The following is a 21,632-nucleotide window of genomic DNA, read 5'->3' as shown; positions in this document are numbered from 1 at the left end:
CAATAGGGAAAGGGAAACAGAAAACTCTAGACTAAAGTGTGACAAGTGGTGGGTGGGGAGATCAGGAAAGGAAACCAAGAATGAAACGTGGGAAGGAGTTTTGGCAGCACAAAGCCTCCAGACTGCACCCACACATCCTCACCTGCAACTCTATAGATTCTCTACGCAGGTGGCTCCAATTGTATTAAAATGTTACAACCAACGTAGGGTAGGTCCTCAAATCACGAAAACGGTTCCTCCCTGAGTTAGTCTTGCCAGTGGGCAACTCAGCGCTTTGGCGCTTTAAAGGAAGGTGGATACCCATAACCCTCCGTCCCTCCGTACCCCCTCTCCTGCTTCGCGGTACTCCGCGTCCTGATCTCTGTCTCCCCCTGGTGGTGAGCGTCCGGGGACCCTCAGGCGCTCGGGTGACGCTGGAGGGAAGGTGCCTGTAATAAAGGTCGCGGGTACCTCCCGTGGCTTTTGTAGCTTCTGCATCCTGGCACAAGTCTGGCGGCCCCAGAATCCAGTTTCCAAACACGGGGCTCACTCCGGCTCAGTTCTGCTTTTATCCGTCCAGGTTCATTCACGTCTCGCCGGGTGGGGTCGGAGTGAGGGAGGTCTGTTTTGTGGTTGTGATTCAGGTTTTAGAGCGTAACTTCCATGCATTTGGAAACGAGGGGGCGCAGAAGAGCCCCGAAAGTAGAAGGATTGTCACTTTTAGACCCCCATGTTCCGAAGAACTGAAGGAAGAGGGAAACCAGATGGCTCCCTTAAATCCCATATAGTTTTTTTCCTCTCCATCTTAGGTCCACCCTGCTCTCGTCTTGTTACATATGTTGATCTGTTACTTTACCACCGCATACATAAGGTTGGAGATCGTCCCCAAAGTCCGTCTCATCCTCCCCAATCCTTAAGCGGCCGCGGGGGACCAGTCCAGAAGCGGGGACTCGGCTCGTCTGTCCTATGGCGTAGTGGGGGGGGACCTCCCTGGACTCTGAGGGCGAGGTGAGGATCACCGCTGGATGGGAAGGGGTGGGGCTTATGATGCGGGATTTAGGAACTGTAGTGGGTGTGGAGAGGCGGAGACAAAACCCTAACCGTACTCCAAACGGGGCTGGGCTTGCTCTACTAGACGGTTGGGTTCTGGGTCTGCTGCCCCCTATCGCGCCAGGCTGCCCGGTGGCTCCGCAGAGCCTGACGCTCAGAGCCGGGAAAGGATCGCGGAGTGTCCTCAGCCGGGGCTGCTGCCTGCAAGGAGGGGGCGGGGAAGCTAAGAGCCCGGTGCGCCACTTCCCCGGCAGCTTCGGCTTGTGCAGGCCTGGCTTGCTGCTGCCTCGCGGCTTTGCACTGAGGTCCGCCTCTCCTCCTCCCTCCCACTTCCCGCGAGCTGCCTCCGCCTTCTTCCTCTTCCTCCACCCTCAACCCTCAGCCCCGACTGTCGGGAGCTGGAGCCCTCAGTCGGCCGGAGCTCTGGATGTGGGCGCCAGACAAGCCCACGGCGCCTACCTCCAAGATGGACAGCCGCTACACCAGCACCGCCGGCCTCGGGGATTTAAACCAGCTGAGCGCAGCCATCCCGGCCACACGAGTAGAGGTGTCCGTGTCCTGCAGGTGAGGACGCAGCCCTCCCCCTCCCTCCTTCTGCCCTCCCATCTACCCGGTCGGTAGCGCTTGGCAAGCGCTCAGGGTACCCCGAGGCTTTGCGCGGGTGTGAAGTTGCGCAGTGAGTGGGAAATAGCCCAATTGTGGGTCTCGAGTCACCGCCGGGTCGAGTGACAGAGCGGAGAGCCGCAACTAGGAGCGAGTGTGGGCTACGGGACTGAGACAATTTTCTTTCTGGGAAATGCTGTAAAAGTTGGCTGGGCTGTGACTCAGCGGCGGGAACCCCTGGCCGCCGCCCACTTTACAAGCCCTTTTTCACGTCGCACACCCGAGCTGTAGGGTTGGGTGATGACAGGAATCTAAGGGGACAGCTTGCCAAAAGCGCTTGTGAGCAATGCGCGCAGTGGCCCAGGACTCCCTCTGGTAGGCGTGTGCAAACCTGCTGTTTGCATGGTTGGCTCCAAACTCGGCAGCTTCCTCCCCACCCACTTCCTGGAGCCATCCAGCTTGCTTCCCGCCCCCCGGGGCGATTTCGGCTAGGTGGAGATTTCGGCTGCAGCCTTACCTAAAATGTGGGAAGTCAAGACTTTTTGCCTGCAAGTGGATACATTTGAGTGTGTGTAACAACCTACACTCTGCTGTACATTTCAAACTCCTTTGCCGTGACGTTCTTTGGGTCAGTTTCCTTGTAAATGAAGCAGCATAATTGCTATATTGCAGAAGATTTTGAGAAAGAGATGGACAGACTACACTAAATTTGTAATGGCAACAGAAGGAGAGAGAGAACTTGCAAATTATACTACTGACTGGAGCCCACTCCCTTGTTTGCATACTTTGATCTTTCTCAGTGGAAAGCTCTTCTCACCTGTCCACTCTTCGCTTGTTTTTAATGCCCTCAAATCCTCCCCTTCCTTTTTTTAGCAAAACAAGGAAAAAATCTTGAAGAAATCTAATAAACATGGGTAATCTTCGATGTAAATAAGCCCCAAGGCATAAACTGCTATCAACCCAGTGGTATTTAATTTTGCATTGTCACAAGACTAAGCTTAAAAGCCAAAAGAATGATTTATTATTATTATTTTTTTTGGTGGAAACTCAAGCACCAACACTCCCTTCCCCCGAGGTATTAGGGGATAGGTGTTAGATAGCTTTATAGCTATCCTTGAAACTATATCCCATGATTGCTTGCTTCCTCTTAAGTGACCTCAGACCATAACAGTAATTCTGATAGTGGTTGCTAACATTAAGCTTTTGCCTTATTGTGGTCACTGCTTTAAATGCTGCCTGAGATTTCTGTCAATTGAACAAGTGAAACTGTATGGAAAATTCTTTTTAGACCTTAATTTCAAGGCCCTTTTCTTTTCTCTGAAGCTAGCTTTGCATGCTAGAGGGAGATTATTAATGTATACAGATAATGCATAGCCTAAAGTCCTACAATAACAGCATTTTCTAGAGTTCTTACTCTCTGCTGAACATCCTGCAAGTCTGAATGGCATGTGGCCTGTACATGGAATGAATGCAAATGTAAATTAAATGTGAATTCCCCATAAGCTCTTTAGGGGTGATGGGGAAATTATACCTTAGCTGGTCTTTCTGCCAATAAGGTCTGTATTTAACTGCTTTTTTTGTTGTTGTTTTTTTCCTCCCTTTGATGCTTGTTTGCTATGGGTGTAGTACTGGGAATCCTGAAGTCAACTGGCTTTAAGCCAGTTTCTTTCAGCTTGCTACCTCAGAACCTGGAGATCCCCTTGTTTCAGCCTTTTATAATACCACTGATTTATGTATTGTTTTTAATTTTTAAATGTCCAAATAGAAAATAGGTTCTGAAAGAGAACCCAAGTACTTATAGTACTTATACTGTTGATAATTGGATCTTGTAATGATAGATGGTGGTGTCTTTTGGGCTTTGGCATAAGAGACCTGGTTATATATTCTGGCTTTGTGACTTACTCGTGTTGTTGCCTTGGAGCAAGTCTTTCAGCTTTCTAATGTCTAAAATGAAGATAATTATGGTATTTATATAGGGTGTTACCAGAGTTTAATAAAATGATATCTGAAAAATACTAACGCGATGTATGACACAAAAGAAAGTGTTAAAAATGTTAGTTATTATTATGATATTGGAAATAGTATTTATTGAATAAATACATTATATATGATTCAGCTATGGAATTCTGTAAATAGTCCTCTTTTGAACTTCAATAAATTGGTTAAAGGATACAAGGATAGAGGTGGCCTTGAGATACCTATTCCCTCTTTTTCTTTCTTCTTTGATATGTATAAAAAGCGTATTTCCTGGTTGTTTGTGGGGATTTTACTTAGCAACAAGGCGCAGCTGTAGGCCCTTTAGCCTTACTATGTGCAAGCAGAGCAAGGAATTACCTTGCCTTTTCATATTGAAGACTTCTTATGATTTGCTGACAACCCTTTTGATAACCTCCTTTCACTGTGTCCAATCTAAGACTTTGTAAAAGTTTTATGATGTTTGCATCTTCATTTTGAGGGAGGTGAGAAAATCAGCAATTGAAGCTTGAAGCTAAACACAATTCATGGAAATCATTTCGTCTATTCACTTATGGAAGTGTTTGAGTGTCTCATATGTTTAGCCCTATGCCATGCTCCATGAGAAATGCAAGAGAAGTTCGCTGAAAACATAAAATCTGGTTGGGAGATAAATATAATATTAGATTATATAACACACAATAACATAGGACTAAATCCAAAGATGAGGTTCATGCACAGGTAGGGAGGAGATCATTGTGGAACAGAGTACTTGGAATATGCTGCAAAGAGGAGATGGGGCTCGAGTGGAGACAAGACAGATTGGCATGGTTGGTATGAAAGGGCAGTATATGTGGAGTTTCCGTAGTAGCTACAAAGTTGGTGTGTTAGAGTGACAAGTACACTTTTCTGCTATATTTATGTAGACATAAGCTCCTACTCTTTGACCTAACCTTCTACTCATTATTTAGCTCTTATTGCATTCATTTTAAAAATTATGTTAATTTTTAACATTTAAGATTTTTAAGTTATTGGGTTACCTAATTAAAGTGTCTATAGCTTAAATGATACAACCTTAGAAACATAAAGTAACATATAACATTCCTGTTTTATTCTGAAAACAGATTAACATAGAATAATGTTAAAACCAGTGGGAAAAATAATATGCAGTAATTAACTGTTTTCCCTGGAACCTTGGTTTGTTGCACTATTTCTCACACACTGTTTTGATGATTTTTGTCATTTTCTCGGATTGAGAAATTAGCTTATCAAGTATAAAAGCAGGGAGGGCAGTCTATATTTCTAGATTTTGTAGGTTAGGTATCACATGTAAATCCTTTCAAAACAATAATCCTGTAAAGGTGATAAAACTAATTTTAAAATCTAGTGTGGAAGGAAGAATACAAAGTGGAAAAGTAATTCCTACTTTGTACTACGAAATGCACTTCTTGACCTGGCCATAACTGTCTTGCCTAATCTCCCACTACTCCTCGCATGATCTCTGTGACTGAACATAGTCTAACAAATATGTGCTTACTATATGCGAAAACTAGGGCCAGGTAAATGTGGCTACAGAACACTAATAAGAGGTACAGTCCCAAAGCATGTGCTGTTGTCCTATTGAGCCAAACTCTCTTTGCCTATGTGGCTGTACACATGCTGTTCTCTGCCCTGAACGTCCCTTCCTCTCTTCCCCTTCTTTTTTGATTAGCTTGTTCTCCTTCTTCAAGGCTCAGATCAAACATCATTTTCTCTCATGACCCTGACCCCTCTTCCAAGCTGGATTTTGCTGTATTCTCAAAGCAGCTGGTATGTACCAATATTATAGTTATAATTCTTGGTCTCTGTAGTCTCCTTGAGGACAAGTTTTGTCTCCTTCATATCTACACATTCTGAACTTGGCATAGGATAAGTAGTCAGTAAATGCTGGATGATGTAATTCTCTGGATGAATCATCTGTCATGGGGAGAGGGGTTTGTCTGTTAAAATACAAACCCTTAGGCCCCACACCAGATCTACTGAATGAAAATCTCTGGGACTAAGGTCCAGGAATCTGTACCTTTAACAAGTTTTCCATGTGCTGGTTACATACATTAAATTAAAAGAAAGGTATTGATGGAATGAACAAATCTATGAATAAATCAACTCTGAACCTAGTATGTGAGTGGTAGTCAGAAATTTCTCTTTGCTTTGGATAGGGCCATTGGTGATTCATTCTCAACTTGCTGACAAGATGTTGTTAGGCTCTCCTGGCACTGCTGACTTCTCAGACACCTCATGTTGCACAAGGCTTATGAATTGTCTTTTGGAAATTTTGTACCAGGCTTTTTCTTACCATTTCCCTATACACTAAACATTTTAATTTACTTGTTTGATGAGCTAATGACTCTGACTGTAGTTACTTGGTTTGGATTAACAGTACCTGCCTCAGTAAGGTGCTAGGAGTATACTTTTCAATGGCATGCTGGAACTGGCTTAAATGGGATTGAAATAGGAATTCATGTGCTAGTGGTTAAATACAGAGATTTTTAAAAATTTAAGTTATGTAAGTCTAAAATTAAATTATATCAAAGACAAAGTTAAGACATACTCAAAAATTATTACTTCCTAATTATTTTAGTAACTACATTTTATTATTGTCTAGATTCTTTACTATCATCTATGCTCTGTTTCTTAAATCTGTGGGTTGAAAATATTATGCAATTATGTGCTACTGCTCATCTTATCTCAATCCATGTTCAGTGACATCACATTTGGTAGCTTGAAATTGACTCTGGTGGGAATATTTACATCATGGAAAGTGGCAAACACTACAAATCAGGGTTTGATATATTGTGTTGTTGTTGTCTATGCTTAAGACATTCTGTGGGAATCAATTGGCTCTATAGAATTTACAATAAAAGTATTATTTGTGTATATTTTATTATTTTTAAATTGCTCAACTACACATACTTTATATCAGTAAAATTTATAATAAATTATGTACATACAACACATACATACATTCAGCTTTTTGGGGGGAAATCTGTTCTTAAACATACTTGCACATCACTGTTTATAGGCCTTTTGTAAAAGAAAAAGCATGTACAAAGGAAAATTACTGCTGCTGTCAGGTTGTCACTATTAGAAATGGTAGTGTCAAGTTCGGCTCGGTCTCTGGTTTTACTTTTTTACTATAATAAGTGGGGTTGTATGATCTTTTATAATCCATGAAAGGTTTTGGCAGCCTGCAAGTGTATTGTGAATGAATCAAGAAGATGAATGAAATTTTGTATACTTTTTCTTCTCTTCTTTTCATGTAGTCCTTTCCACATCTTTATTTTTCTTTTACTTTGAAGATTTTTTTCATTTTTCCATCCACTAGTGGGATGTACTTTGCAAATTTATGTGTTACAGTTCCAACTCATTTAGTGATTAATTGAGCACTGGGGAAAGCAAATTCATTTCCAAGAGACAGAATCTGATTGGTCCAGTTGGAAGTGATCCAGTTTGAAACAGATACTGATGCTGTTCCGAATATCTATGGTGAAAGAGAACCAAAGTGTTCAAACACAATTGGTGGCTCCACTCCAGTCCACATTGGTTTATCTCTTAGACACACTTTACCCTTCTTTTGTCAGACAAAATGTTCGACATTAGCTTGTAAATAGGTTTTCAAGTGATACTGATGAATCATAAAGTTACCATAAGCTAAGGAAATTAGAATACCTGTTATCCTGTTAATGAGGCATGTGACAGGCAGGCCATAACAGCCTATTCTCTGGCTCTGCAGTTCCTGAGGTCCTGTGGTTCAGAATTGTTTTCACCCAATAGTGCTTTTTTGGGTTTGTCTTAACCCCAGAGTTTCAGAGAAATTTGTCCTAGGGGCATTTTTGGACAGTGCTTTTGAAGTCTCAATGTGGGAGTTGCGCAGGTATGTCTTAGCAGAGAAAAGCTTTACTCATGTTGTTGTTGTATCAGTAGTTTGGTATGCCCTGCATTTTTTTTTTTTTTTTTTAGCATTTGGGGTGTTTAAAACAGCCTTGTAATGTGGAGAATGTGAGTCTAGAAGCAATTCATAAAGCAGGGCCCCATAAGAGAGGATGCTAAAGCTGTGCTCTTTTAGGTATGCTGTTTGTGGCATAACAGTCAGAAGCCTGAATTCCCTATTTGATTTTACTCAAGGCAGAGAAGAAAAACAACCCATCTCAAAGGGGTTTTATTCATTTGTTAGCCTGTTTTTATAATAATAACACTTGCTTATTTGAGCCAGTTTGCTTAGCCTTGAGGAGCATGGGTGTGGAAGTAGACCAGTTCTAACGCTTGCTAGCCATGAAAACTTGGAAAGTTACTTAATCTCTCTGTTCCTCAATTTCTTCATTTGTAGAGTGGGTATAACAATAGCCCCTACCTCTTATTTTGTTTTGAGGGTTACATAAGCTAATACATTTACATGAGTTAAAACACTGCTTGTCACATTAATTAAGCACTCAGTAATTACAAATAGATATAAAAACAAAATAAAAATCACCCACTATTTCATCAAACTATATGCATTCAGTTCATTTCTTTCTGTTGGGAGGCGGAGATATTGAATAATATCCTGCGAACTGAGAATGAACTTTGAGACTGAAAAATGAAGCAGACAACTCCATAAAGTGCAATTATAAAGTTTATTGTGGGTAACTTACATACAGGTAGGAAAGATCAGGCAAACAGAAGATCCAGAGGCATTCGCAGCTGTGCTTTGTACTGCCAAAAGGGGTATGGGGGATTTAAAGGTACCAAAGTTAAAAACAGAATCTGACTACCAAGTGAGAAGCACATCCACACAGACTGGAACCAGGGGCACCCACCCCACTTCTGGGTCTCATGACCATTAACCATCTACCTCAGCAAAAGGCCCTCTTCCAGCTTTCATTTTAGATGAAGGCAAGGGTAAAAGTTGATAGGGAACTCATCTGGCTTGGGCACATTCCTTTGTGAGCTAGACTAAAGCTCAGTCACCTGGAAAGGACTGCGGGCCTAAGATAGAGCTGACAAGATGGAGCCAGTATGGTTCAGCTCCACACTCCACCCCTGACATCTATATGGCCTGCACGATCTTATCCACCATTCTTCTGAGAATACCCTAGAGGCAGATATCGGGAGTTTACATGCTGTCCCCACCCATTGTCCCCGTGATGTAAGGTTGAAAGACAGAATACCCCTGGCATTACTTCAGAGCTAGACATTGGCAGCAATCTGCATACCCAGAAGTCAGAGTGGCTGTGGATGTCAGCATAAGTGGTAGCCCAGGACAAGAACGCATTAGTGGAGGTAGGTGACACTAATCTTAGAAGGAAAAGGCTAAGGATGATAAGTGTTTTAAAGGTACCAAGAAAGACAAATCTTCATTCAGAAACAACACTGTAGCAGTTTGGTCTCCATGTGCCAGGATCACCCTGGGCTTTGACACTTTTCCAATAGGACAATACCAGACATATTGTGCCTTTACATCGGAACTGGGCAGGGAGATATTATATGTGGGGGCTTCAGTAGGGGCTCATAAAAGAAGCCCTACTTCAGTCCCCCATTTGATTTCTATGGGGGAGATCACCTTGGTTATGGCTGGGCCTTCACTTAGATAGAAAGATTGAGGAAATACTATGCCAGGGCCTAGCCCTTACCCCCAAGGTATAAGGATGCCAAGCCACCTGGGAGGGGTATACCATTTGTCTCCAATCTAAGATAGTATCCCCAGGTAGGAGGTTCTGTGGCACTCTTAGGATAAGACCCACATCCCATCAGATGGGTCTCAGTCCTCCTCCTAACACTTGTACCTTTAAGGCCCTAGTTGGCAGAGCAGGCACAGTCAGTCTGTCATGCAGACATGTGGCCTGCTGTTGGTTCAGTGTTTAACAGCCAGATGGCTTCTAATAGTGGTGGAGAACATCCTCTTAAAGACCCATCTGGAGAAGGCTTCTTCAATGTGTCTTTCAGTAACCTGTTCATTCTTTCTACCAGCCCTCTGGCTGTTGGGTTATATGGCAGATGGAAGGTCCATAAAATCTCCTGGGCTTCAGCCCATTCTTTTACATCACATCCAGTGATATGGGTCCCTTGGTTGCTGTCTGTATGAATGGGGATCCAGTACATACTTTCCAACTTGGTCAAGCCCCTAATAGTGGCTGTTCGATTTGCCCTCTTACTGGGAAAGGCTTGTATTAGTCATGTACCTGTGTCCACACAGGTCAATGGGTACTTGTGTCCTTCTGATAAGGGCAGGGGGCTGATATAGTCCACTTACCACCTGGTCACTGGTCTAGTGCTCATCTGATGTGACCAGGAGTATGTCTCAGGGGTCATCGCCACAGCCTACAGTGGGGGCAGTCCCTATCAACTGCCTGCCAGTCAGTGTATTTGATGGAGAGGTATAACCTCTTGGCTATCTCCCAGGTGGTTGGGGCCTCAGTGTCTGTCCTGGTTTTCAGTGAAGCCACTTTGCCACGTCCGGGGGAGTCTGTAACTCTTCCAGGAGGACAGCTCCCTCCTTGGCTAGGGTGTCTGCTTTGTGGTTCCCAGGCAGTGTAGCTGGAGAATGTGCAGAGACGTGCCTTACCTTGATGGCAGCACTGGGTTGTGTGCACACATCCCAGATGTCCCTCTGTAGGTCAGCTCCCCACAGGTGCCATCCCAAGATAGTCCAGCGTTCCTGATGACATTGTGGCATCCACATGGTCAGTCCTTTTCACACAGCCCACTTGTCTGTGGTTGTATAGAGGGGCGTAGATTGATGAGTGATCTCAAGCTATACTGCCCCCAGTTCAGCCCACTGACTGCTGTGCTTAGTGCCTTCTTCAAACCAAATGACATTGGAATCCAGGCAAGCTGCTGAAGTGGGCCAAGTGGGGATATTGCCTTGACTGCTGCCATTGGTGAACCATGTCTCAGGAGGAGTGGTCCCGATTCCCTCTTTGACTTGGCTGAGAGGAGGAGCAGTGGGTGGTATCTGAGGGGCCGTGTCTAGATTCACATAAGACACTGGCCCAAGGAGAGCATGTGATTTCTCGGACAGCAGGCTTGAATTGTACACATTACCTTGTTGAAGCTATGGGTGCCACTTTTACAGTGTGCTTACTTGGGCACAGACACTTTTTGGTTTAAGGAGCATGTTCTTAACCCATTCACTTACTGGGAGGGAAGTTTGAACAGGCACTGGTTAGTCCATGGTGAGGCCTTCTGTTTTTGCTGCAGGGCCAGGTAGACTACAAGGAGCTGTTTTTCAGTAGGGCTGTACCTCACTTGTGGTCCCTTCTACAACTGAGAATAAAATCCTAGTGGGATGCATTTCCTTTCCTGCCTTTGCCACAGGCCCTAGCCAGAACCTTTCAGGTGTGAGTCAACATCTAATTCACAGGCAGCGTCCCACATAAGTACTCCCAGAGCCTGAACCTGTTTTACTACAATTTCAGCCTTTTCAAAAGCTTCCTGAAGGTGGATGTCCTAGTCCCATTTTTGTCCCTTTCTAACAGAGAGTACTATAGGGGCCATATTATTTGTGCCAAATGCGGTATGAAAGGATGACAATAATCTAGTGACCCCAGAAAGGATTGTAATTCCTTGACTGACTGGTATGGCCAAGGCTTGGATTTTATCGATAACCAAGGCTGGGGTAACTTTTGTCTTACCTGACCAAATAACTCCCCCAAACTTTCCTGACTGCCCAGGACCCTGGATCTTGTCAGTGTTTATTACATCCTATCCCCAGTTCTGTAAACGTGTCTGTAAAGAGGCAGCAGTGACAAGGCATCAGAGATCAACATAATGTCATCAATCTAATGAAATAATTCCAGCTCAAGGTGGGGCTTTCACCAGAGTTTTAGATCCTGAGTGACCAAACAATGACAAATGGCAGGACTGTAAATAACTTTGAGGCAAGACCTGAAAGGTCCATTGCCTCCCATCCCAGTTGAAGGCAAATTGATCTTGAGAGCTAGCACACAAAAGAATGTTGTAAAAGGGGTTGCAGAGGTCAGGCACACAATAGAAAGTTTTCAGCGCAGAGGAAAGATAGTAGCAATATTGGAGACATCCACATGGATGGGAGGAAACACCTTATTTAATTCTCTTTAGTCAGCAGTCCCATTAGGCCATTTTACTGGCTGCAATGGGCTATTTTAGGGGTTATGCGTGGATCTAACGACTCCCACATTTTCTAGTTCTTTAACTGTAGTAGTAATTTATTCCTAGCCCCCAGGCAGCCTGTACTCTTTGACATTAACAATCTGGCAGGGTAAATGGACAAGGTTCACTTTACATGGCCCACCAACATGGGTTTCACCACTCTGATGCAAAGGCAGAACTCTCCAGTAGTGGTGGTCAAATCTAGGTCTTGTGAAATATCAACGCCTAGTATATATTCTGGTATGTGGTCAATGTATATGAGGGACAGGCAGGAGGCAAACAGCCAATTTGGAGATATAAGCTGGTTTGTCTTACTCAAATAGTTTGGCCCCTGTATCTGTCTATAGCCCATATTCTCCCCCAAATTTAAAAGGGTTGTCATGCAGTAAGGTATACTCAGCTGGTAGATACTCAGGTATCTACCAGTGCTAAGACTGTTTGTTCGTGCAGGTCCAATAAATCATCAATTCCACTTGGGGCTTCCAGTCACCTCCTACAACACAAAGTAGAGGGCAACGTTGTCCCAACCCCTAGTTCTCTGCATGTAGGGGATCCATCCTGGCGTTCTACTTCTAGTGATGGGACACTGGGACCCATTGCCACATGTTTATGGTCAGTAGGCAGAGGAGTGGACTGTCTTGTTAGGGCTTTCCACAAAAATAACAGGACTTAATTAAGCTGCTTATCAATGTCTTCCTTTGGAGTCCTTGCTACTCCTATATCCTGCCAAAGCTGTTTGCATGTCAACTGGGTTGGTCCTTTCTGTTTTTTCTCCACCCTTTCTTTGTTTCACCTTTATTTCTTTATTTTTGTTTACCTTTCTGTTTCCTCGGTGGTGGACTCTTTCTGTTTCACTGAGATCTGCTATAATTGCAACTACCAGAGCTATTGCTTTACTGACCATAGGTGCCAGAACTGATATTAAGGTGCCATACCAAGCTCCAGGAGCAAGACTGTAAGAAGCAATCCTTCATACCTGTGGTAAATATTTCTTCATGGGTTGCCTGAGTCTTTGTTTGAATGAGTGAATGAGTGCTTGGGTCATCTTTCTCTTCAACAATTATATCTTCCTAATCAGAGGAATCATTACACCTTGGATCCTACCATTTGGGATTTCAGTCTTCCCGTGAGATGATGGTATTCACTTTGTTGGTGAATTCAGGTGCCGCCTTTGCATTTTAGCCACTGTAGTCATTTTAGCTTGACCTCCACGTGTTCTTATTGTTGTAACTTTTCGGCTAGTAGATCCTAACTAGAGGAACAAGCCACTTGTAGATTTATTCTAATGCCAGGGCCTCTTTAGATTTTTCTAGTTCCTACCTGAGTTGAAGCTTGTTTTCTGTATCAGTCTCAGGGCCCAATGCAGAGGCCATAGCATACCTATTTTCCCATCTTAGTTTCTTTTTCCTATTGTTTTGGTTAGAATGTCCAACAACCCTTTTGGTGTTTTCGGGGTGCCCCCAAACTCACGTGCCTGCCTGAAGCATTCCAAACTTGGCTAGATCTCCCCACATGGAGGAAGCTGGCCATCCTGGGATTTCCACCACTGACAATGGGCTTTCCCCCAACACAGTTCCTTTACCCATGCCTGTTTCATTTTCTGTCTTCTGGCTGGCTTGCCAGTTGTTGGGAGGTAGAGGTATTGAATAATATCCTCCAAAATGAGAAGGAACTTTGAGGCCAAAAAACAAAGTAGGCAACTCCATAAAGTTCAGTGGATGGAAGGGAAGGGAGTAGGCCTGGGAGCTTAAGAAGGAGCTGACAAAATGGAGGCAGTTTGGTTCAGCCACATACTTTCATGTATAACATCACATTTATACTTTCTCTGTCCCTCTGTGTGTGTTTTTGTGTGTGTGTGTAAGTTCACACACATTGTATAATGGGATCATACTATATATTCTATACAATTTTTCTTCTGCACTTTTCTAGTAATATTATATCATGAAGATGTCATTAGTTTTTGCAAATATAACCTTCCATGTCTCTGCTGCAGTCCATTATTTGGGTATACTATATTTATTTAATTTATCTCTTATTTTCCAAAATTTATTTCAATAAGTTACTGCTCATCTGCTTCATGTGAGCATTCTTATTTGCAAACACTTGAGTACACCTGTGATTCTTTTTTTCCTGGGAATAGTTTTCTAGAGCTGAAGTTATTGATAAGCTATCTTCTCAAGGAGCTTGTTTTGGTTATTTCCCCCTGTTCCTCTTTAAATAAGCAGAGTCAAGTATAAATTTCTGGTTGCACCTTTCTAAATACTTTCATTCCCATGAGTAAGTTGCATTTAAAGATTAATGAGAATTTGGGGCAGCAGAGTATACCAGCAAGAAAATGGAATTGAGTCAGCTGTCTTTAAATCCCATTTTTATCCCTATTTGTAATGGTATTTTTGGTAACTTATTTCAACTTTTGGAATCTAATTTCCTAATCAGTAAGATGGAAATGACTTAAAAACCAAATTTATAGGATTATTGGGGAAGTAAATAAAGTAAAGGTTATAAAATACCCAGCACCATGCCTGTCACAAAAAAGGAGTTAATAACTGTTAGTCTTATCTCAGTTTATTATCAGTATATTGCCGTGTGGCACAGAAGCAATATAGAAGAGAAGGGACTTTGTATTCTAATACTTTGGGATAATTACAATCAACTTGGGAAGTCATACAAAAGTGAAATGCAAAGTTGCAGTTACAAAGGGGAATGTTACAGACCATACATTGTAGTCCAAGCATATACCTGGAGGAGATATAGAATAAAATAATGGTCATAGGAGTGTAGATTTGGAAATGCATACTCATGTTCTACAGATTTTACCCCACAGCTCCTCCACTGGAACACACATAATCAGACATGTGGACCTAATAGGATTTGACAAATAGGAGGTAGTGTTAAACAACAAAGTTTCAGAATTAAAGCACATTCTAGCACATTCTTGCATCTGACCAGTAAGATCAATGGGCTGATGTTTATTTAGAGAGGTCTTTTGTGTCAGACATGTGATAAAACAGATATCCGAGTAGATGACAACACAGGCTGAAAATGGGTAAGCACTTACTGCCAGTGATAAAATGAGGTATATTTAAAAGCTGTCTTGCCTCAATGGCCAATGTTCACTGCCTGACATGCAATACCTTAATACTTTCAAACTTGTGACAACTGTTAATGTTAATTCCTCTTCAGCCAGGGTCACTAACTATCAGGCCTTCTTTTTCAAGTTGTTAGACATTTTGTCAAGTTTATTCTGTAAAGAATAATACGCCAAACATTCTGAGGGAATTATCAGATAATTTCCTGAAGCTCTGAAGATACAAAATATCATTGAATAGTCCCTGGGTAATATTTCTGTTTATTAGACAGTAAAGCTATTCAAATATAATCTGTACTAATGAGTCCAAGAAACATGAAAGCTTTGGACATTTACATCAGTGTCCAAATCTAAATCTGTGTGAGACAATGTGTAGAGCACTTAACGTATGCTAATTTGCTCAATCCTTACAACAGTCATGTAAAACAGGTAATATTATGTCCTATTTTACAGATGAAGAGATTGAAGTTCAGAGAGCGTTCAAGTAATTTGGCCTAAGTTGCACATCTGGGCAGTGGGGGTGGGGCGGCAAGGTATGTATGGAGATCCTGCTCTATACATATTTAATTCTTAGGTGTATGCTTCTGACCACTAGCCATATTCTGTCACTCTTCTGTAAGTTCTTGTTTCTTTTTAAGAGTTTTATACTATTTTTTAAAAATGGAAGTAGAGTTGATTTACAATGTTTTGTTAGTTTTGGGTATACAGCAAAGTGATTCAGTTATACATATATATATATAATATATATATATATATTATATATATATATATTCTTTTTCAGATTATTTTCCGTGATAGGCTATTATAAGAAATTAGGTATAGTTCCCGGTGCTGTACACTAGGTCCTTGTTGTTTATCTGTTTTATATATAGTAGTGTGTATGTGTCAATCCCAAACTCCTAATTTATCTCACCCCCCTTCCCCTTTGGTGCCCATAAGTTTGCTTTCTATGTCTGAGACTCTATTTCTGTTTTTTAAGTAAGTTCATTTGTATCATATTTTTTATATTCCACATGTAAGTGATATCATATAATATTTGTCTTTGAGTTACTTCACTTAGTCTCTTGGTCCATCCATGTTGCTGCAAATGGCAATATTTCATACATTCTTATGGCTGAGTAATATTCCACTGTATATATATACCACATCTTCTTTATCCATTCAGTTGTTGACAGGCATTTAAGTTGCTTCCCTCTCTAGGCTATTGTATCAATAGATAGTGCTGCTATGAACATTTGGGTGCAGGTATCTTTCTGAATTAGAGTTTTCGTCTTTTCCTGATATATGCTCAGGAGTGGGATTGCTGGATCATATGGTAACTCTATTTTTAGTTTTTTGAGGAACTGTCATATTGTACTCCATACTGGCTGTACCAATTTACATTCCCATCAACAGTGCAGAAGAGTTCCCTTTTCTCCACACCCTCTCCAGGATTTATTATTTGTAGACTTTTTGATGGCCATTCTGACCAGTGTGAGGTGATACCTCATTGTGGTTTTGATGTGCATTTCTCTAATAATTAGCAATGTTGAGCATCTTTTCATGTAGCTGTTGGCCATCTGTATGTCTACTTTGGAGAAATGTCTACTAAGGGTTTCTGTCCTTGATTGTTCCTTTAAATATATATATATATATATATATATATATATATATAGAGAGAGAGAGAGAGAGAGAGAGAGAGAGAGAGAGAGAGCTGTATGAACTGTTTGTATATTTTAGAAATGACGCCCTTGTCCGTAGCATTGTTTGTAAATATTTTCTCCCATTCCATATGTTCTTTTCATTTTGTTTATGTTTTCCTTTGCTGTGCAAAAGCTTTGAAATTTAATTAGGTTCGATTTGTTAATTTTGCTTTGTTTCCATTACTCTAGGAGATGTTTCTCTTCTTCTTCTTTTTTTTTTTTTTTAGAGAGCTAGGTTCAAGTATTGACTTAAACATTTAGCTTATTTATTTATTTAGATGTTGGGGGTAGGAGTTTATTAATTAATTAATCTACTTTTGCTGTGTTGGGTCCTCGTCCCTGTGCGAGGGCTCTCTCCAGCTGTGGCAAGCGGGGGCCACTCTTCATCGCGGTGCGCGGGCCTCTCCCTATCGCGGCCTGTCTTGTTGCAGAGCACAGGCTCCAGACGCGCAGGCTCAGCAGTTGTGGCTCATGGGCCTAGTTGCTCCGCGGCATGTGGGATCCTCCCAGACCAGGGCTCAAACCCGTGTTCTCTGCATTAGCAGGCAGATTCTCAACCACTGCGCCACCAGGGAAGCCCTAGGAGATGTTTTTTTAAAAAATATATTGCTCCCATTTATATCAAAAAGTGTTCTGCCTGTTTTCCTCTTGGAGTTTTATAGTATCTGGTCTTACATTTAGATCTTTAATCCATTTTGAGTTTATTTTTGTATATGGTGTTAGAAAATGTTCTAATTTATTTCTTTTACATGTAGGTGTTGAATTTTCGCAGCACCATTTATTGAAGATACTTTCTTTTCTCCATTGTACATTCTTGCCTCCTTCATCACTGATTAATTGACCATAGGTTTGTGGGTTTATTTCTCAGTCTTCTATCCTGTTCCATTGATCTATATTCCTGTTTTTGCATCAGTACCATACTGTTTTGATTACTTCAGCTTTGTAGTATAGTCTGAAGTCAGGGAGCCTGATTCCTCCAGCTCAGTTTTGTTTTCTCAAGATTGTTTTGACTCCTCAGAGTCCTTTCTGTTTCCATACAAATCTTAATTTTTTTTTGTTCTACTTCTGTGAAAAATGCCATTGGTATTTTGATAGGGATTGCATTGAGTCTGTAGATTGCCTTGGGTAGTATGGTCATTTAAACAATATTGATGCTTCCAATCCAAGAATATGGTTTATCTGTCCATTTGTTTTGTTGTCTTCAGTTTCTTTCATCAGCATCTTTATAGTTTTTGAGTATGGGTCATTTGCTTCCTTAGATAGGTTTTTCCTAGGTATTTTATTCTTTTTGACGCAATGGTAAATGGGATTGTTTCCTTAATTTCTCTTTCTGATATTTTGTTGTTAGTATATAGAAATGCAACAGATTTCTGTATATTAATTTTGTATCCTACAACTTTACTGAATTTATTGATGAATTTATTGATGAACTCTATTAGTTTTGTGGCGGCATCTTTAGTATTTTCTATGTATAGTATCATGTCATGTGCAAACAGTGACAGGTTTACTTCTTCCTTTCCAATTTGGATTCATTTATTTGTTTTTCTTGTCTGATTGCTGTGGCTAGGACTTCCACAACTATGTTGAGTAAATGAGGTGAATAAAAGTTTTCTTGTCTTGTTCCTGATCGTAGAGGGAATGCTTTCAGCTTTTCACCATTGAGTATGATGTTAGCTGTGGGTTTTTCATATATGGGCTTTATTATGTTGACACGTGTTGTTTCTATTCCCACATTCTGGAGAGTTTTTTTTATCATAAATTGATATTCAATTTTATCAAAACCTTTTTCTGCATCTACTGAGATGATCATATGGTTTTTATTCAGTTTGTTAATAGTGTGTATCACATTGATTGATTTGTGGATATTGTAAAATCCTTGCATCTCTGGGATAAATCCCATTGATAATGGTGTATAATCCTTTTAATGTATTGTTGGAGTTACCTTGCTAATATTTGGCTGAGGATTTTTGCATCAATGTTCATCAGTGATATTAATCTGTAAATTTCTTCTTTTGTGATATCTTTGTCTGGTTTTTGCATCAGTGTGATGGTGGCCTTATTGAGTGAGTTCTCAAGTATTCCTTTCTCTGCATTTTGGGGGAATTCTTTGAGAAAGATAGGTCATAAGTCTTTTCTAAATGTTTGGTAGAATTCATCTGTGAAGTCATCTGGTCCTGGACTATTGTTTGTTGGGAGTATTGTTTTTTTTTTTTTTTTTGGCAGTATGCGAGCCTCTCACTGTTGTGGCCCCTCCCATTGCGGAGCACAGGCTCCAGATGCACAGGCTCAGTGGCCATGGCTCATGGGCCCAGCTGCTCGGCAGCATGTGGGATCTTCCTGGATCAGGGCACGAACCCGTGTCCCTTGCATTGGCAGGCAGACTCTCAACCACTGTGCCACCAGGGAAGCCCCTGTTGGGAGTATTTTAGTTACTGATTCAATTTCAGTACTGGTAATTGGTCTGCTCATATTTTCTATTTCTTCCTGCTTCAGTCTTGGGAGATTGTACATTTCTAAGAATTTGTCCATTTCTTCTAGGTTGTCCATTTTATTGTTATAGTTGCTAATAGTAGTCTCTTATGATTTTTGTATTTCTGTGGTGTTGGTTGTAACTTCTCCTGTTTCATTTCTGATTTTAATGATTTGGACACTCTCCCCCTTTTTTTTTTCTTGATGAGTCTGGCTGAAGGTTTATTGATTTTGTTTATCTTTTCAGAGAACCAGCTTTTCGTTTCATTGATCTTTTCTATTATTTTTAAACCTCTACTTCATTTATTTCTGCTCTGAGCTTTATGATCTCTTTCCTTATACTATCTTTTTTTTTTCTTTTTCTCTAGTTGCTTTAGGTGTAAGGTTATGTTGTTTATTTGAAATTTTTCTTGCTTCCTGAGGTAAGATTGTATTGTGGTAAACTTTCCTCTTAGAATTGCTTTTGCTACGTCCCATGTGTTTTGGATTGTCATGTTTTTGTTGTCATTTGTCTCTATGTATTTTTTTATTTCATCTTTGATTTCTTTAGCAATCCATTGGTTGTTTAGTAGCATAATGTTTATCGTCCAAGTGTTTGTGTTTTTTTTGCATTTTTTTTCTTGTACCTGATTTCTAGTCTCATACTATAATGGTCAGAAAAGATGCTTCACATGATTTCAATTTAAATTTACCATGGCTTGTTTTGTGTCCTAGCATATGATCTATGCTGGAGAATGTTCCATGTGCACTTGAAAAGAATGTATATTTTGCTGCTTTCGGAGGTAATAGTCTATAAATATCAATTAAGTCCACTTGGTCTAATATGTCATTTAAGGCTTGCTTCCTTATTGATTTTTCTGTCTGGATGATTTGTCCATTGATGTAAGTGGGCTGTTAAAGTCTGCTACTATTACTGTGTTACTGTCAATTTCTCCTTTTATGTCTGTTAACATTTTCCTTATATATTGAAGTGTTCCTGTGTTGGGTGCATATATATTTACAATTGTTATATCTTCTTCTTGGATTGACTCCTTGATCATTATGTAGTGTCCTTCTTTGTCTCTTGTAACAATCTTTATTTTACCTTGTCTGATACAAGTATTGCTACTCTGGCTTTCTTTTAATTTCCATTTGTATGGAATATCTTTTGCCATCTCCTCACTTTTAGTCTGTATGTGTTTCTAGATCTGAAGTGAGTTTCTTGTAGGCAGCAATTATATGGGTCTTGCTTTTGTGTCAGTTTAGCCAGTCTATGTCATTTGGTTGGAGCATTTAGTCCGTTTACATTTAAGGCAATTATTGATATGTATGTTCTTATTGCCATTTTGTTAATTGTTTTGGACTTGTCTTTGTTGGTCATTTTTCTTTTGTTTTCTTGTCTTGTGATTTGATGACTATATTCAGTGTTATGTTTAGAATCCTTTTTCTTTTCTGTGTGTATGTTTATTATAGAAATTTGATTTGATGTTACCCTGAGGTTTTCATATAGCACTCTATATATAAACGAGATTGTTTTAAGTTGCTGATCTCTTAATTTTAAATGTATTTTATTTATTTTTGCATATACGTATTTTATTTATTTATTTATTTTATACAGCAGGTTTTTATTAGTTACCTATTTTATACATATTAATGTATATATGTCAATCCCAATTTCCCAATTCATCCCATCCCCCCCACCACTTACCCCCCTTGGTGTCCATATGTTTATTCTCTACATCTGTGTCTCTACTTCTGCCTTGCAAACTGGTTCATCTGCACCATTTTTCTAGATTCCACATATATGTGTTAATATATGATATTTGTTTTTCTCTTTCTGACTTACTTCACTCTGTATGACAGTCTCTAGGTCCATCCAAATCTCTACAAATGACCCAGTTTCGTTCCTTTTTATGGCTGAGTAATATTCCACTGTATATATGTACCACATCTTCTTTATCCATTCGTCTGTGGATGGGCATTTAGATTGCTTCCATGACCTGGCTATTGTAAATAGTGCTGCAATGAACAGTGGGGTGCATGTGTCTTTTTGATTTATGGTTTTCTCTGGGTACATGCCCAGTAGTTTGGGATTGCTGTGTCATATGGTAATTCTATTTTTAGTTTTTTGAGGAACCTCCATACTGTTCTCCATAGTGGCTGTATCAATTTACATCCCCACCAACAGTGCACGAGGGTTCCCTTTTCTTCACACCCTCTCCACCATTTGTTGCTTGTAGACTTTTTTTTTTTTTTGCGGTACGTGGGCCTATCACTGTTGTGGCCTCTCCCGTTGCGGAGCACAGGCTCTGGATGCACAGACTCAGCATGCCCAGGCGCTCCGTGGCATGTGAGATCTTCCCAGACCGGAGCACAAACCCGTGTCCCCTGCATCAGCAGACAGACTCTCAACCACTGCACCACCAGGGAAGCCCATAGATTTTTTTGATTATGGCCATTCTGACTGGCATGAGGTGATACCTCATTGTAGGTTCGATTTGAATTTCTCTAATAATTAGTGATGTTAAGCAGCTTTTCATGTGCCTCTTGGCCATCTATATGTCTTCTTTGGAGTAGTGTCTATTTAGGTCTTCTGCCCATTTTTTGATTGGGTTGTTTGTTTTTTTAATATTGAGCTACATGAGCTGTTTATATATTTTGGAGATTAATCCTTTGTCTGTTGA

The 21,632-nt window shown here is 40.7% G+C and overlaps 1 protein-coding gene across 1 annotated transcript in view; it reads left to right on the top strand.

Moving 5' to 3' along the window:
* The first annotated feature begins 1,147 nt into the window (after positions 1-1,147).
* LOC308624526 (copine-8-like) overlaps positions 1,148-21,632 on the top strand; it is an 83,755-nt gene continuing 63,270 nt past the window's right edge. The window contains exon 1 of the mRNA XM_081247809.1: positions 1,148-1,593. Coding sequence (XP_081103935.1) covers positions 1,457-1,593 — 137 coding nt within the window. The 5' untranslated portion in view covers positions 1,148-1,456. The remainder of the gene's footprint in view (positions 1,594-21,632) is intronic.

The sequence above is a fragment of the Mesoplodon bidens genome (genome assembly GCF_964165515.1).
Source record: "Mesoplodon bidens genome assembly, chromosome: 11".
Classification (NCBI taxonomy): Eukaryota; Metazoa; Chordata; class Mammalia; order Artiodactyla; family Ziphiidae; genus Mesoplodon; species Mesoplodon bidens.
The sequence above is the reverse complement of the archived record's forward strand: the minus strand, read 5'-3'. Positions and strand labels throughout refer to the sequence as shown.